The following is a 16,130-nucleotide window of genomic DNA, read 5'->3' on the forward strand; positions in this document are numbered from 1 at the left end:
AAAAAACTTGTCTTATGTAGTGTTAAGTAAATTTGTATTGACAGATAAATATTTTTAATAGCTGATTTTACTGCAAAAAACCATACTTTGAAGACACTGAACTTAATATGCACAAGCAACAGCATCACCTTGAGATCTTTCCCCCATCTCAGACACAGCAAACTTCCCTAGGAATAATTTCAGGTAAAACAGGAAGGAGGTTTACAAGCCTGAAATCCTGGTAGGCTGAAGATCAAGTATTTTAACTTCTTTACAAACCACACCATCTTGAAAAAAACATGGTGTTCTTTACTCAGAATGACCTTTCCTGTTCCCCACAGGAACAAGACCCACGGTTCAAACAGGTCTGAGGAACAGTAGCTCAGATAAAATAGCATTAGTACATGGCACAGAAGCTTCATTTTTTAAGCTCAAAAATTCCAAAATCTTAAGACAAAAAGAGAACTTTGGGTATCAACAGCTAAGCTACACCAACCAGTCTTTCCCCACACTTGAAAAAAATATCTTCTGACTCTGTGCTTATAAGAAACTTATAAGAACCTTCTTATAAGCACATCCTGGTGTAACTCCAGATCAAGAGCAGTAAAGCTTAAAAAACCATTTTGTGAAAAATGGGAACATTGATCATGGCCCCAAAAGCAGGATACACTAGCAGAAGTTATTAGCAATACCCTTCTGTGTTGATGCTTTAGTTAATTGTCCTGCCATATAGTCAGAAAAAACCACAGATGACACTGAATGACACAGATGACACGGGACCTTTAGAAAGGGAACAAAATCTGTTATAAAATGCAAAGTCATGCACTTGCAAAATAACAAGAACAGCAGCTCGAAGATGGGAACCTGTTAGCTGGAAAACAGAGATACCTAAGATGGGGAAACTCTGAAAACTTACTGATCCCACTCTGATTGTACTAAACCACCATATAAAACAGCTGTGGAGAAGAGTATGCTGAAAGTCATTCCCTGCAGAAATACAGGAGCAGTAGTGCCACCAACTAAGGCACTGTAAGACTTAACATAGAATACTGTGGACAATTCTAAGCAGATAAAAAATAATGGAAAATTTAGAAATCTATCAACTGGGAACAGTACCCTGTTCAGCACATAGCAGGAGGAGAAAAATGAGCCTTTTGGAAAAGAGAGGAATGAAAGACAGCAGTTTTTCTAGTTTAGCAAAACAAAGACAAAAAGATGACTAATGGGATGTTGCTTGTGTCTACAGATGCATAAGGATATACACAGCAAGAACAGTTTAGACTCCAGAATAGTGATGATAAAAACCAAGGATACAAATTGGTCACAAACAAGACTCCTAATCACTAGAACAGCAAGTTCTGGAACAGCTTCTCAGCAGGATATGGTTACAGAAGGCTTGACTGCTTTTTAAATAATGAATGATTAAATGTAAAAGGCCTTGCAGAATGCCAATGCTGGCAACAGGATGGGTGAAGAACCATCGATCATGATCTTTTCTAGCCTTTTGCTCTCATTGCTGAAAAACCCCACTTTACTGCAATTCTATCTTCTACTCAAAGTCCACCACGTGATAAAGAATTTGTAAAAGAGACAAAGACAATTAAGTAAAAGAAAATAGATTGACTCTTACATTTAGGTCACATTTAAAACATGAAAACTCAACTCTGTGCATGCAAAGGTTAAATCTGTGAGACTATTTCCCCCTCTTTTTGCTGACCCAAAACATTTTTATTGGAGCATTTTGTGTTTTAAACTTCTTAAATCAAAGCATTAGTTTCTGATAAATAAGACTTTCTAATACTCTGCTAGTAAAAAATATTTGCCACAGTATGCATTTATGGCATTCCTGATGTCATTGGAAACACTGAATGGAAATTAATATAAAAGGCAATCAGAGGGGAACAGATATTCATGGAGGAATCTTCATGATGTTTAAAGACATTACTAATTCAGACACCAGATAATAATTTTATTTTATGGGTAACACACTCAACCAGATTTGTGTTAACTATTTAAAAGAACATCAAATGGTGATCACCTCCTTATGTCAATTTTCAAAGTTTTTAAGGATTAGCACTCTAATTTCCTACTTACTTTACCCCATCCCCGTAAGTCCAATACAGCAGCCTATATACTAAACCAATTCCATTTGAAATAAGCATTAGCACCATTAATGCTATCTTTTCTTTTTAAAAAGTTAAAATCAAGCCTAGCTTCTAACTCCTGTTTCTGAAGGGATACAGCTGCCTCTCTACAAAGATAATGCCTGAAGAACTTGAATTCTGTCAGCTGGTCACCCAGAAGCATCACCTCCCTCTTCCCTTGAAGGGGGGTCAGTTAAAACACCTCTGGACATGACTGACCTGAGGTATCTGGATGTTGTCCGCTGGTCTGCTCGTTGCATCTTTATTGTACTGAGGATCAAATTCAGATGCCCCTGCTAAAACCATAATAAGCCCTGCAAAGATAATTGGGAGTGAGACAAAGAAAATGTCAACATCCTAAGCCACCAACTGATTTGTTCAGAACCTTGAGCCATAAAACTTATTCCCATTCCTCCCCCAACAATCATGAACAACCATGTCCTTTACTTAATGGATCAGTTACTACTGCCACAGGGCAAAGGAGGCAGGAATCAATGTCTGGCACAAAACAAAAGAGATGATTCAAGGCTCAATTTTGCATGGCATGAAGTCCAGCATTTGACACTTAATGTCTTGAAAAAAACATAATTAGACTTCATTAGGACTAGCAGACATCACTGCACAGCACTTTGACAACTTCTGCATGCTCACAGAACCATTCCTCTCAGCAACCCATGTGCCTGCAGCAGTACCACAATGTGTATGGATGAGGGAGACAAGAAGGATAAAATTTCAGCTCCATTTTCTTCTCAGTCAGCATTGAAAATTCACCAAAAACATTATTGTAATTATGAGAAAAGAAGTCCAATAAATAATCCTACAAACAAATTGCACAAAGCTGATGGACCGCTCTTTTCTTAATATGATTAGGAAAATCCGTATTACCACAAAACATTCTGTAATGTTTTTATGTAATTAAAAAATGAAAGCCCTAGACAACTGGATATTTTAGTCCCATTGTGAGCTTCCTGCTCATGAACATAGCAGACCCCTCAGCCATAGACAATCAGAGAGCTCACACAATGATTTGCTCCAGTTAAAATAACTTTTTCAGCAGTAGTTACTCAAGCTTCCTTCTTATATTTTGAGCAAGTGCTCTTACGAGCAAGTCAAAGTTATTTTTGCTTACCTGCAAGTGCCCAGTGAATTCAAACTAGTAACAATGAGTCAAGTTCCCTGAGCATCAATTTTCATTTCCGTGCTCAATTATCTATTCACTTCCTCACCACAGCATATTGAAGACTTTCAGATGACTATAAATATCTTGCCATTATTTAAGATCAACAACTGAAAATCTCCAGGAAAGGAGATTCTGAAAGTTTGTTTGTCCTGAAGCTTGAAAAAATACCTTAAAACAAGGCAAGTCATGTAGATTTATCTCATCATTTTCCTAGCCTGGTTTGACTACACTTGCTGACACTGAGAGACCACCCTACAGTGGAATTCACAACCAGGCAAAAGCCTTACCTGATCACTGTGTGCTTTGTCTAAGCCACCTCAGCTGCACCTCAGTTTTCATTCAGACTGCACAACAGACCTCAGCAGAAAAAACTGACCTGCCTCTGATCCTGGAACTACCTAGAAGTGTAAAGTCCTTTAATAAGGCCACTTAAACCCTTTTTAACCAATCTTTAGGAGGGACAAAGCAAGCCTCAAAGCAGGCCTCTGAGCAAGGTTCAATATGAAACAAATTACTGTTAAGAACAAATCTGAAAAAAAGAAAGTGATCACCCTAAACTTCTAAAGTCTCACCTTACTCTCTCTTTTCTCACCTAGCTGGAGATGGGAAAAAGCATAAGAGTATGACAAAAGAGAGTATAAAACGGTCTGAACTAATCCCACACACAAACTCGTGTCCTGTGAATAAAAGGATAACATCCTTCCATATTCTTATTCCCTACACCATTTGAATGATCTGCAAAGCATTTCTGTTCTGTAGGACAAGGATGGATCAAAAGCAGATTTCAGCAATCTTCCAGCAAATTTAAAGCTGAAAAACAGTGCAATTCAAAGGAGTAAGAAAATATATTTATGAACCCTTTTTTAGAAGGTTTTGGGGGTTCCTCTATTCTGTTTTTCAATTGCTCTGAGCATGCAATCTAGTTAAATCCAATCTAGAACTCAGTAGTACTGTGCCAATTCTTCAGGCTCATTCCAGCCCCCAAACTGTAAGATACAATTCTGCAGCAACAAAGTACACCTACAGTTTTCCCCCCAAAAATGGGGGGGTCCTTTAAAATCAGGTAGTAGATAAGAAAAGGAAGTATATTGAAAGCTACAAACAAGTAACAAAATAACGTAAAATTGATAGCAATTTTTAACAGAAATTTAGCTCTCCATTCTAACATCTAAAAACAAGAAATGCTATTGCATTCCTTATGCATACAAAAATTTTATGAAGCCCCTAAAACTTCCAAAGCCTGTTTATTTACACTAACAGAAGAAAACACACAGAGGTTGGCTCCTACTGGCAACTGAGGGCTACAGTCAGGTCACCATATTTTTTCCAACATACAATACCCCTTTTTCTTTTTTTCATGTATAGATAGACATAAATATAGATCTATACAATTCCCTCTCCCAAACATTTACTTCTTACAGAATATTCTTCACCTGCAATGGAATTAAGTTTTAAAAACACTCTAAAGGAACCAGAAGCATTACTTTAACCTAATTAAGGCCTACAAAATAGAATTTTTTTAATGTCAGCAGACTGACACTTCCAGAGGAACACATCTACAATTCACGGTGCCTTTTACTTACGTTTCATGTCCATGTTCCGGGTTTTATAGACAAAATAGGTATATATTTGAGTTGTCCGAATGAGAATCTGATCTCCACTGTATCGTATTGATCGGTACCACCAGGAACCCTGAAATATTCAACAAGAACAGACTGATGTCAGCCACAAGGAAGCATCAAACCAGCCATACTGCATGACCTCATGTCTGTCAACAACCAGGTAACTCAGCCCAGCTTATATTACCTATGTTGAGGTGAACGGAATTTCAGAAAGGAGACAGAAGCAAAAATTTATCAGTGTGCTTTAAAAGCACACTGATAAATTCATCTGAGAGAATCCAATGTTAAACATTTTGAAATGACCTGTAGCCTAGAAACATTTTTGCCAGCACATACACCTGCACACATATACACTGCTTGATTTATTTCCGGTGTGGTTTTAATAAATCCACTAAACAGTAAATTCATTCAATTTACCACTTGCTATATATGATGTCGTAACTCCTTACAGTGCAACTCAGCATTCAAATATAGTTTAGGCAGGCCAAGACCAAACCAAGAACAAAGATTCCTTTCACTATGAGAAAATTTGCAAAACTGTGATTTAGGTCACCTGACCACAAAATGCTTTTCACAAGAGGAATCTGGAGGTGGCATGGGGCCCTCACTGTAAATTTTCAGAATTATGCCATACACCTTCAGGTTGACAGAAGAAGAGCAACACTGGTAATTGCCTAATTAGTATTAGACCAGTGACTCAGATTAGAGAGCTCACTCTACAGTGGTTGTACTCTCTAATATATTTTCTGAAAAATGGTGTGCTGGGTTATCAACTGCAATCTGTTCATTAAACTCCTCCTTGTAAGCAAAGCTCATTTAACATAAGAAAACACATCAAAGATACTCTTCAATCTACTGTGAAATTTACTATCAGTGAAGAGCAACAAGCAGTAAAGTAGTTAAGTGATGCTTACTACCATTAGTTTAATAATAGTGAATTCCTCCATTATGGAAAGAATTCTGCAATCTACTTAATTATTTGGGAATACTCAAGGACTGGCTCCAACAAATTTTTGAATAAATTAGGTTCAATTCCTCCATGAATAGATGAATGCTGACACAATATATTACACAATTTTCTACAGTGTTTTCTGCATAAAAAATAAATTATAATCCCACAGCTATCAAATATTTGTACAAGTACAGGTATTGGAAGAAAAATGTACCTAGCCAGTCCAAATCTACATGAAAAATGCTGCTCTAACTGCTTCTGCAGATACAGCTCCTGTCTCTTGCCTCATGTACAGGACATTATTTAGGTCAGTGGAAGTCTGGAAAGAACTACTTATCAGTACTGTCCCTTTTCATTAATCTGGATTCAAAGGGTAGAAGTAACCTTACTTTATTTTAGATGCCCATCAAACACAGGATGACTACACTGCAGTTAGGTTTGCCTTCTTTATTTACTCATGAAAGAGAAACAGACTCATTAAAGGCATGAACTATCTTGTATGTCTACTTTCAAATGAAATGATTAAATAACTTGCTCCATAAAAATGACTATTCCTCTTCACTGACTTATAAAAGAAATTTAGAGTGACAAGCCTGAACATACAAGTCTACATCTGGTATGGGGCAAGAAGAGGCAGAACATTTTTTTCTGTGCTCAGAACATTTGTTTGTACCAATAGCAAGGTTGTTTTCCTTTCACTTGAGCCATGATAAACCTGGTGTAAATCACTACAAGTATCTCTATACAAAATGCATCAACTGAATCCTAAAAGGAAAGGCATGAAAAAATTTTGCATCCTGGATTTTAGACTTTTTATTCAATCATTTGTTGAAGTCAGCACATTTAATCTTCTAAACTAAATTTTCAATTACACAGAAGGACTCAAAGGGACGGAATAATGTTTGAGTCTCTGCACACACTGATGCAAGCAGCTGCCAAGACCTCAGGACACTTTTTCAAATGAAAATAATCTTTTCAAGAATATGAGGGCCTTTTGGTGTCAGTTTTCTGAGTCTTGCTTCATGCCACACCACAAATGCAGAATCACTGGGTAAGGAAAATATTCAAAAGCAATACTGTAGGGCAAACCCAAGCCCTGAAATAACACTCACCTACCAATTGATTCCTCACACAAAGAAATGTCAAGGGCAGACATCTCATGGTGTACAGAAGATCAATAAAAACTGAAGTTATTTAAACAAAGGCAGGCAGGAAAAACCAAATCAACACCTCCTTCATCTGCAGTAATCATTCTACCACCACCAGTTAGAGACACCTCAGTCTTTACTGTAACACCACTGAATATCCTCTTGAGCTCATCACCTCAATAATTTTCTTGAGAATAAAGCTACAAGATAAATTACATAACTTAATAATTCTTGGAATATACAGTATTTTCCCTGGAGTCCCCTCTCTATCATGGCACTGCATTTTTTTGGAAAATCTATAGCAGCTACACTTTTTTCACAATAAAGCACCACCTTTTAAAAAACAGCTCACTTGCACACTCTATGAAAGGTAAGAATGAGAACTCTAAGACTCTTTACAGCTTGGTTACAGAGAGCAGAATATCAGATACTACTTACCACAACAACTGGAAGAATAACCATAAATGCTAATCCATATACAAACAACACCTACAGAAAAAATACAAAACATACTGTATTAGATAGTGTGGCTACTTAATACCACTCTTGTTTAATATTTATTCTAAAACAGTCAAGTAGTACTACCACAAGCTTACTAAAAATTACCATAAACTTATTGCATAATAGTGTAATTATTTCTGAAGAGCAACTTAGAAGTAATATAACTAGGTATGGCTTAAATAAGGAGTGTCAGTTTAGTGTGATTCACATATGAATCAGTTTAAATGATTCACACTCTGTCACAGGTCAGTTTCTTTAATAAATAAAAAGTTGGCAGAAAGACTGTGATGCAGTGGACAGACAATCAAAAGAAACCAAGTGGTTAAGAAAAACACCTTGCAGCAACAAATACAACAGGAAGAACATTTAGATACTGTGTGATGAGAGCATCACTAGCAAATCAAATGGAACTAGAGAAGCCCAGAACACAGCTCTGTGTTTCCTTTCAAGAGTGAACACACACTTTGTAGCAGAGGTGACCACAGTAGAACATCCATCCAAACATATTCATACTTTACTCACAAAGGTTAGATTTAAGCTACTCTAACACTCACCACTCCAGAAATTTGCTTCAAAGATGTGCACTTGGACCAAAGTATTAATGTGTTTTGAAAATGTGCAGTATTAAGCAAATGGTTTTTTTTCAAAAACATTTGAAAGTTCACCTTAAAATCTTAAGCTAAGTAAGCTGACTCACCCAAATTGAATTTTTCTGATCCACAATCCAAGCTGGCAAAGCTATACCGAAGCTTGTAGCTGTAGGATGAAAGAAAATAAGTTCACTATAAAATACTGAAAAACATTTTTGAAGTCACATTATGTCTAACAAAAAAGCAAAATCACCAACCCACAAAAAACCCACTCATGTTTTTTTACTTCAATAAGCAAAATTTTAACAAATACAGCAAAATCAAGCAACAAATCAGAAATACGCCAAGTATGCAATAACAGGACTTAAATCCAACACCTGAAATACCAAATATTTTAGCTTAACACATTGCAGTGAAATAAGCAAGATTTGTTTATATATATATATACACACATATATATATATATAAAGAAATTTGAAAGATTTGTGAGTTTTGCATTGCAGACTTTTCAGCAGTTTAAATACATAGTCAAGTAAGCAAATGAACTGCAAGAAAATGGTCTGAGCAAATTACTTCTATGGATATTTCTGTTGGTTTGTCCATCTAAGAAAATCTTCTAATCTGTAAACTGTAAATTCAAAACCCTCTGTCAGTTCAAACTTTTGTGTGATTGGTAAGAAAGAAAGAGGAACACTCTCCAATTCAAAAGAAGTTAGGGTACAGGAAACAGAAGACATGATTCTCTAACATCTCCAGTATACAGATCTGAATAGAGAGTAGCATTAAATAGCTTTTCAGACACAGGTGCTAATAAATTAAATTTTGCAAACACTATCTAGCCCAACACTAAGAGTTCCATGAAACCAACGGGGTAAAGAAGAGAAAGTAAGACTACACAGATTTCTAGGACCTGCTTAAAAGAAAACCAACATGCTTTCCTTAGTATTAGCGGTTCTCCATAAGGAGCAATGCCTTAAATAAGGATGGGCTAGGATCCCTCTGCAGGTAGGCACTACACTGATGCCATCTCCAACAGACTGTGACAGCCATTAATTCAGATAAACAGTTATTATCCACAAGCCCAATGTGACTTCTCTAAGTTGAAAATTACTATTCCTTGAGTCTCCAATCAAACATGTGACAAGCCCAACCACACCTCAGCCTTAAGAGTTCAAGCAGATGATACCCAGTGAATTTACCACATTAAGTTACAGGAAATCCCTTGCTCTGGAGAAGGAAGATCTCCAGACTCTAATCTGTTAATGATTATAGATTTTTAGGAGAATCCACTAAAAATCTGTCTTTTACTGATGGAGTAAGTTTCAGCTTACTACAATATTTTTGACCCTTAGGACTGTAACCTCAGATTGCTCCAGGAACAGAAGCAGTTCAGTAAAAAGCTCTTTCTCTTCTGGTCTGAGGGTCTCCTTGCCCCCAACTCATGCTCACTGAGCTGAAGCACCAGGAAATACCAAGGGGAAATAGGCCTTAATCATAAGGCACTTTAGTAGACTACCTTTATGTTCTTCAAATCTCCCTCACCTGCTTGTAAACACTCTTTGAATGATTTTGCATTTACTTTTAGTAAAGCAGCAAGTCATGCAAATACAAAAAACCCTTGTTTGCCTGCCTCTGGCCTCACACTGCCTCAGCTGGATAGAGAGGAATGCTGCTCCCTGCTCCTGTGTGCTGGGCACAGAGGGTGGGATGTACCACATTGAACTCAGGCATGTCTAACCCCAGATGTGCTTCATCTCAGCCCAGGAAATACCTCCACGAGGGACTGTATTCATCCCATGTCTATACAGACCTAGAATACTAGAGTACTTAGCTTGGGTACATGTTTCTACACCACAGACTTATAAATACAGAGAAATAAATTAGAAAGCCCCTCACACTTCAGTGTGGAACAAGATTAGAGAATAGAGGAGAGAGAGAAAATTTCAGGGACTTCTTCCACTCTTCAGATGTCTCAAAGAATAATGAGAGGCCTATAAATAAACCAGAGAATTCTACTTCCACTGGAGTCTGAGGTAGAGTTTTCAGAAGACCAGGAGGATTAACACTCACAGTATGAACTGCTACCCTGCCAAAAAAATCGTTTTATTTTGCCCTCTGGGAATCCAAAGTCTTATGTTTGTGAATACAATCACTAAGCCAGCCAAGGATCTTTGTGCCTTCTCAAGTTTTGGCTGAGTTTTCTTTTGAAGTCACAGCTTCAGGTCCATTCAAGGACACTGACACAATTGCCTAACCTCAAGTCCTATGCCTTGTCAACACTGAGTAGCTTATGGATGTGAAAAACAATTCAGCATCCAGAAAGGTCCGAGCAAAGCTATTAAAATTTACAGTACCATTTTGCTGATATTGTGACAGCATTTCTGAAGTAAGATTTTATCTGTATTTTGTAGCAAGAGGGATAGAGACCTCTTACTTGCCAAGCAAAGGAAGTACTAGAAGCTAGGAGCTGATAGAAATCTGTTAAGCTATAAAACACAGCGATTAAAGAAGCTGATCCACCTCCTTAGTCCATCAGAAATGCCTTTGTCGGACTGTGATATAGTTGGCAAAGCTGTTTATGTTGAAGGAAGAGGGAAGATTCTTATTTCTTTGAAACACCAGTTCAAGGGCTGGGGTTGGCTTTTTTAACTTTAAAAATTCATGTCCTATGTTGGGTGGATACAATTCAGAAGAATTTACAACACAGATGACAGAGTACCCTCATGTCATTCTGTAACTTCAGAATTAAGTTACAAATTCCATTTCTTATTTCCAATCTGGCTGTAACTCATTCTACACAGATATGCTGTATATAACTTGCCTTAAATGGCAGATTTCTATTTTGCCTGTAATGAGTATCAGCTAGAAATAGACAACATTTTTCCTTAGTAGAACAAAGGTACATGTTTCTACATTGTTTAGAAGCAATTCACACAACTGCAATTCACACAGTTACAAGTAGGGAAAAAATTACTAACTTTCAGTCTTTAATTCATTTAGTTTGGATCACCTACTTAACACACCATCACCAGGATTATTTTCATGTAGCAACCTGCCCAGAAACAATATCCCCATGCATATCCTTTCAAAGTGTTTTTATTGCACTATGGCTAGTTGTTAATTTTTCAATATACATCTCTAGTATTTGATCATAAATACCAAGAAATGTTTAAAATTGACAAGTTTCTGCTAAGCAGTATCCTATTTTCTGCTTATACCTCCATTAATATTGGCAAGTCTCCCTAGATACTTACTGAAGCTAATTTTAAAAAAATTCTCTTTTTACCATAATAAAAAGCTTGAGAAGTGTAAATTAAACTCTTTCTTGCCTTTCCCTGCTACTACCCCCAGAGCCAGTTTCACAAGCAAAGAATTGGTCAGATGTGTTGCTTTAATCACAGGAGAAAGTTATTATATAAAGCTCTAACTGCTTCTTGACTGATCAGATATTACACATCTCAATGTGCAGCAATTACAGAACCTCTGTCATACACAATTGTTACCTTGTGGTCCATCTGGATTACCAAATTCTTCCCAGTTTTTTCGTGACTCTTCATCAGTTAAGCTAGTTACAAGAAGAGATATTAAGTTAATACAGAAGATATTTCTCTAAACCATTATCAAAGAGAAACTTTAAAATGTGGCAGTCACACTACCCTTTAGAGGTGGTTTGGAAAGTTTAACAGGTTCTGGTATTTTTTTGTATGAAATCTAACAGGAAACAATACTGCTGTATTCCCCCTGACACACAAGCAAATTCTTTAAGGACTCTTGACAGGAAATCAGACACAGAAGGTGCACATGCAGGAGATGGCACAATCACATCTCCCTTTCTCCTGACAGGGACTGCACACCCCTCAGCACACAGTATTTTTTAATGCCAGGTTACAGCAAAGTAAATTTTGAAAGAAAGAGGTTGAAATTTATCTTATTTTTTGAAAGAAAGGTAAATATGGAAGATTGATCAGAAGCAGTCCATATGAGCCTTTTTCTTATTCTAGATCTTTAGTCTTTGACAGCCTGTGTTTGGTTGTTGTTGGGTTTTTTCCCTGGAACTCCCAAGTTTCATAATTTAATACTCTTTTATTAAATAAGACACCACCTCCTAAATCTTACAGTTTCTGTGCCTGTTCATTAACGACAGTTTTTTGGCAATTTTATGCCACCTTAAACAGAATCCCTGTAACTAGGAGGAAGAATACTGCTTTAGAAAACAGAACACCTGGCTTTCGCTGCATGGAAGATTTTGTCTCACGTAAGAAACCCAGTGAAGAAGTCAGGCCTCTCCTGATCATTTCTAAGTCTCCCATTTGTTGACAAGCAGAATCACCAAATGGGCAGCTATCATAATCTTTCAAGACAGCATGGCTAAGGAACTTCACCATCATTTACCGCATAATACACCTCTGCCACTAGCCCATGCACTAGTGTTTGAAATGTCAAACTGTAGCACCAAGTATTTGAGTACTGGCCAGCAAAGTGAATAACTTACATGTTTCAGGAGTTCAAAAAGGCAGACCAGAATTTCCTACTGAAGAGATCTTCAAAGTGATATAGATGTGTTTAAGCAAGAAGTATGATTTCCAAACTGCTCAAGTGAGCATAGTGTTGGTTCTCCTTCCCACCTCTTCCCAAACAGGACTCTCCATCAGTAAGGTTAACCACACACACAACTGACTTCAAGGCAGAAATCACCACTTCCTAGGCTCTCTGATGATGTGACTGACCAAATAAACCCCAATAACTGAAGAAGTCTCAGAGGCAATGGGCAAGAGTGACATGCTGTGACCACAGTGACTCAGCACAGCTGCTGCAGAGAAGCTGACACCACCTCAGCAAAAAGGGGACATGAAGGTGGCCTTTGTTTTACCTATCAACAGCTGAGGGGATCAACTGGTGGTACAAACATTTCTCTTTGAGTGCATAAAAAAACTATGAATGTTTCAAATTTGAGACATCAGCATGGGGGGAGTAAATACCTGGTTCAGTCCACCAGTGTATAAAAACCAGACAACTAGAATTCTGTAGAGAACAACGGGCTCCAGCTGGCTTCAAGCCACACATGCCTTCCCATCAGCACCCTGACAGTGAGTGTATTAAAGACACCAGTAACGGGAATCCCACTGGTATTCTGATTGAACTGTGTGTTGAAATGCCTGTATTTTGATTTCCTTTATACCAAATGATTACATTAGACATCTCTCAGGTACTAAAAAAATAACAATACTGTAAGAGATAAGACAAAAAAATACTGTAGAGGAAAAGCAGATTTAAGGACTCAGCTTTTAAGAACTATACAGGAATCATGAAGCAGTCACCAGGTAAAAAATCAGGACTGCATGGCAAGCACAACTGGAAAGGGATAGGGGTAAGCTGAGAGAAAAGAGATCCAGAATGAAAATATCCATTTCACTGGACGGAACAGTTAAATACCGTCTTTCACTCCTTGGCTTTACCACCAGGTGAAATGAACAGTACATATATTTTCTAAGCATTGCTTCAAAACTGCAGTAACAGAGTCGGCTGGTTAAAAACCACAACACCCATTTTGCTCTTTGTCATCTTTAAGATTTAATATGTGTTATGCTGGAAACACTTTTCCTAGCTGACATGAAAGTTAACACAAAGAACTAACACCTTACAGTATTCTGACAGATGCAAAACAAATTATCCTTCCTAACTCATGCAAAGCAAATACTCACTGCAGGAAGACATGTTTTGACTTTTGTTACATATCTGAACATATTTCTTCCTGCCTGCTTACACCACCCTTGCTCTTACTGTAAAGGCTGTCCTCCCCATAATATTACGATTCCCTTTTTTTCATAGGCAAAAAGAAACTTACGCTGCATAGGCCTTAGCAATCCTCATGAACATAACTTCATCTCCTCCTTTATCTGGATGGTATTTTAGGGATAGTGCACGGTACTGTTTCTTTATTTCCGATATACTTGCTCCCTTCAAAAGGAAAGGTTTGCATTTATTAATAAATACCTTAAATAAAATTCATTCTTATATATAATCCTAGTATACATTGCGTAGTATTTTTCTGAACCATTAACTGAAGAATTCTATTCTAACATAGGACCATGAAACTATATTTCATTAAAACATTATTTTTCTGATAACATTCTTACAACCGTTATGTTTTTAAATGAAGACAGAAGTTCAGTCTAAGTAAAACACACTCAGATGACTGAATACTGGGTTTTATCTGGATTATTTAGCTTGTCAATCCATAGGAACAAAAAAAAAGAAAAAAAAAGGAAGGATTTCTTATCTGTTTGGCAAATCTTAAACATATTCATGAATGCAAGGAATTCTCAATTGAAATATTCTTCTATTTAAGCATAGTTCATAGATCAAGTATGATGGTCCACTTGTAGTTTGTATGCAGAAATAAATCTGTCAGTCACCAGGAACAGCAGATTTCCCTGCCACTTAAACACCTTTGACTAGAACCATCCTACCCATAAATTATTTCACACTTCTTGAACAAAGGGAATATATTACCTATACCTGAGAAAGACTGATTTTTATTCTACTCCAGCATGTTTTTAAATGCCACCAACACAATCCCCTGTGCACTAACTTCCAGCTTGGACTGTGAGCTTCACTACTCAAGACAACATACAAAACTTTATAGTAAGTTCAGCTGAAGTTTTTTCTATATGTTATCTGCTAGTCTTGCACAACCATTACCACAAGACTTTTCAATATTTTGCGCCAGAGAAGCCTAGCACGCTGACCTTAACTGCATAATAAACACAAAAGAATTTGTTCACAGTTAATGGTACTGTTTCGATAAATTTAAACCAGAAATTAAATGTCCCTGAGGCTTCACTTGCTGTTACTTTTTCTCACTTTATACAGTCTGCCATATTCCAACACTATTTTCCAAGAGCATGCTTAATTTAATGCACAGGATAAATTCACTCCATTATAAATTAGACTTCAACTAAAACCAGGTGTTTCAAGACTAGACAAAGAATGCCAGATAGGGAGAAGAAGCTAGAACGTAGGGGGAAAAGAACAAAGGGAAAGAAAAAACCCCAAGCTGTCTGAGATGTGTTTTCATGGCTCACATGAATGCTGCCTGTAAAAAAACAAAACTAATTCCTTCTCTCTGACACAGAATGTGCACACAATCCCAGAAAAGTTGACAAAATTTCCATCTACATTGATTTCTTACTCCTCATTTTCAAAAGCTAGGCTATGGAGGTTAGGCCTGACTTACAGAAATGCTCAGTTATTAGCCTTGGACAGCTGGTGTCAGTCTGCTTGGAACACAGCGTGCCTGTATATAATCACTTTTGAGATTCATCTTTATGCCTTGGATCCCATCTTTAAAACTGCAGTACAGATACTTATTAAACAAATAATTACTATTTGAGCACCTTGTGTGTTGTGAATTCCAGTAATATGCTCCAAAAAGCGCTATTCTATGTTCAAAACACAGAGCTGGTATTGCATATAAAAATCTGGTGTAAGTACATTATCTGGACTTTGTTGGTGCTGTGGTTCTTCTCTGGAAAAAAAAAGCCTCTTGTCATAAATTGATATGCCAACATAAAAAAATAATCTTGACTAGAGTATGAGTGCGAAGAAGAAGTGAATTACTGTGCATCAAAACTTTGAACTGCTTGCATCTGCAACCATTTTATTTTTTCTTAAGTTTGGGGGGGAGGGGGTTGCTGGTGTTTTAGGGGTTTTTTTAACAACAATAACAGTTCCATTATCTAACCACACTTCAGCATCTGTATCACTTCATCAGCAGGATGGCTACAACTCTCAAGGCTCCACTTGAATGATAACAGAAGAAATCTGTTCATTTTTCACATAGTCCGAACTGAAAATCTTTCAAGAGATTTAACAGAAATTGCCTGATAGCAAGAAACAGACTCAGATTTTGAACTCTTTTCTTCAGCCCTATATCAACTATCTATTTTCACAACCATCTTTTCATACCCCTTTTAAAACCTCTGGCTTTCATTCAGCTTGTCCTTATGAGAAC

The 16,130-nt window shown here is 37.1% G+C and overlaps 1 protein-coding gene across 1 annotated transcript in view; it reads right to left on the reverse strand.

Annotated features, from left to right (window-relative positions):
- SEC63 (SEC63 homolog, protein translocation regulator) overlaps positions 1-16,130 on the reverse strand; it is a 54,279-nt gene that overhangs the window by 22,090 nt on the left and 16,059 nt on the right. Inside the window, exons 4-9 of the mRNA XM_041478064.1 lie at positions 13,962-14,074; positions 11,620-11,681; positions 8,224-8,282; positions 7,464-7,514; positions 4,887-4,995; positions 2,343-2,437 (exon numbers count right to left, since the gene is read on the reverse strand). Coding sequence (XP_041333998.1) covers positions 2,343-2,437; positions 4,887-4,995; positions 7,464-7,514; positions 8,224-8,282; positions 11,620-11,681; positions 13,962-14,074 — 489 coding nt within the window. The remainder of the gene's footprint in view (positions 1-2,342; positions 2,438-4,886; positions 4,996-7,463; positions 7,515-8,223; positions 8,283-11,619; positions 11,682-13,961; positions 14,075-16,130) is intronic.

The sequence above is a fragment of the Pyrgilauda ruficollis genome, unplaced genomic scaffold (genome assembly GCF_017590135.1).
Source record: "Pyrgilauda ruficollis isolate IOZ18807 unplaced genomic scaffold, ASM1759013v1 scaffold43, whole genome shotgun sequence".
NCBI classification, from domain to species: Eukaryota; Metazoa; Chordata; class Aves; order Passeriformes; family Passeridae; genus Pyrgilauda; species Pyrgilauda ruficollis.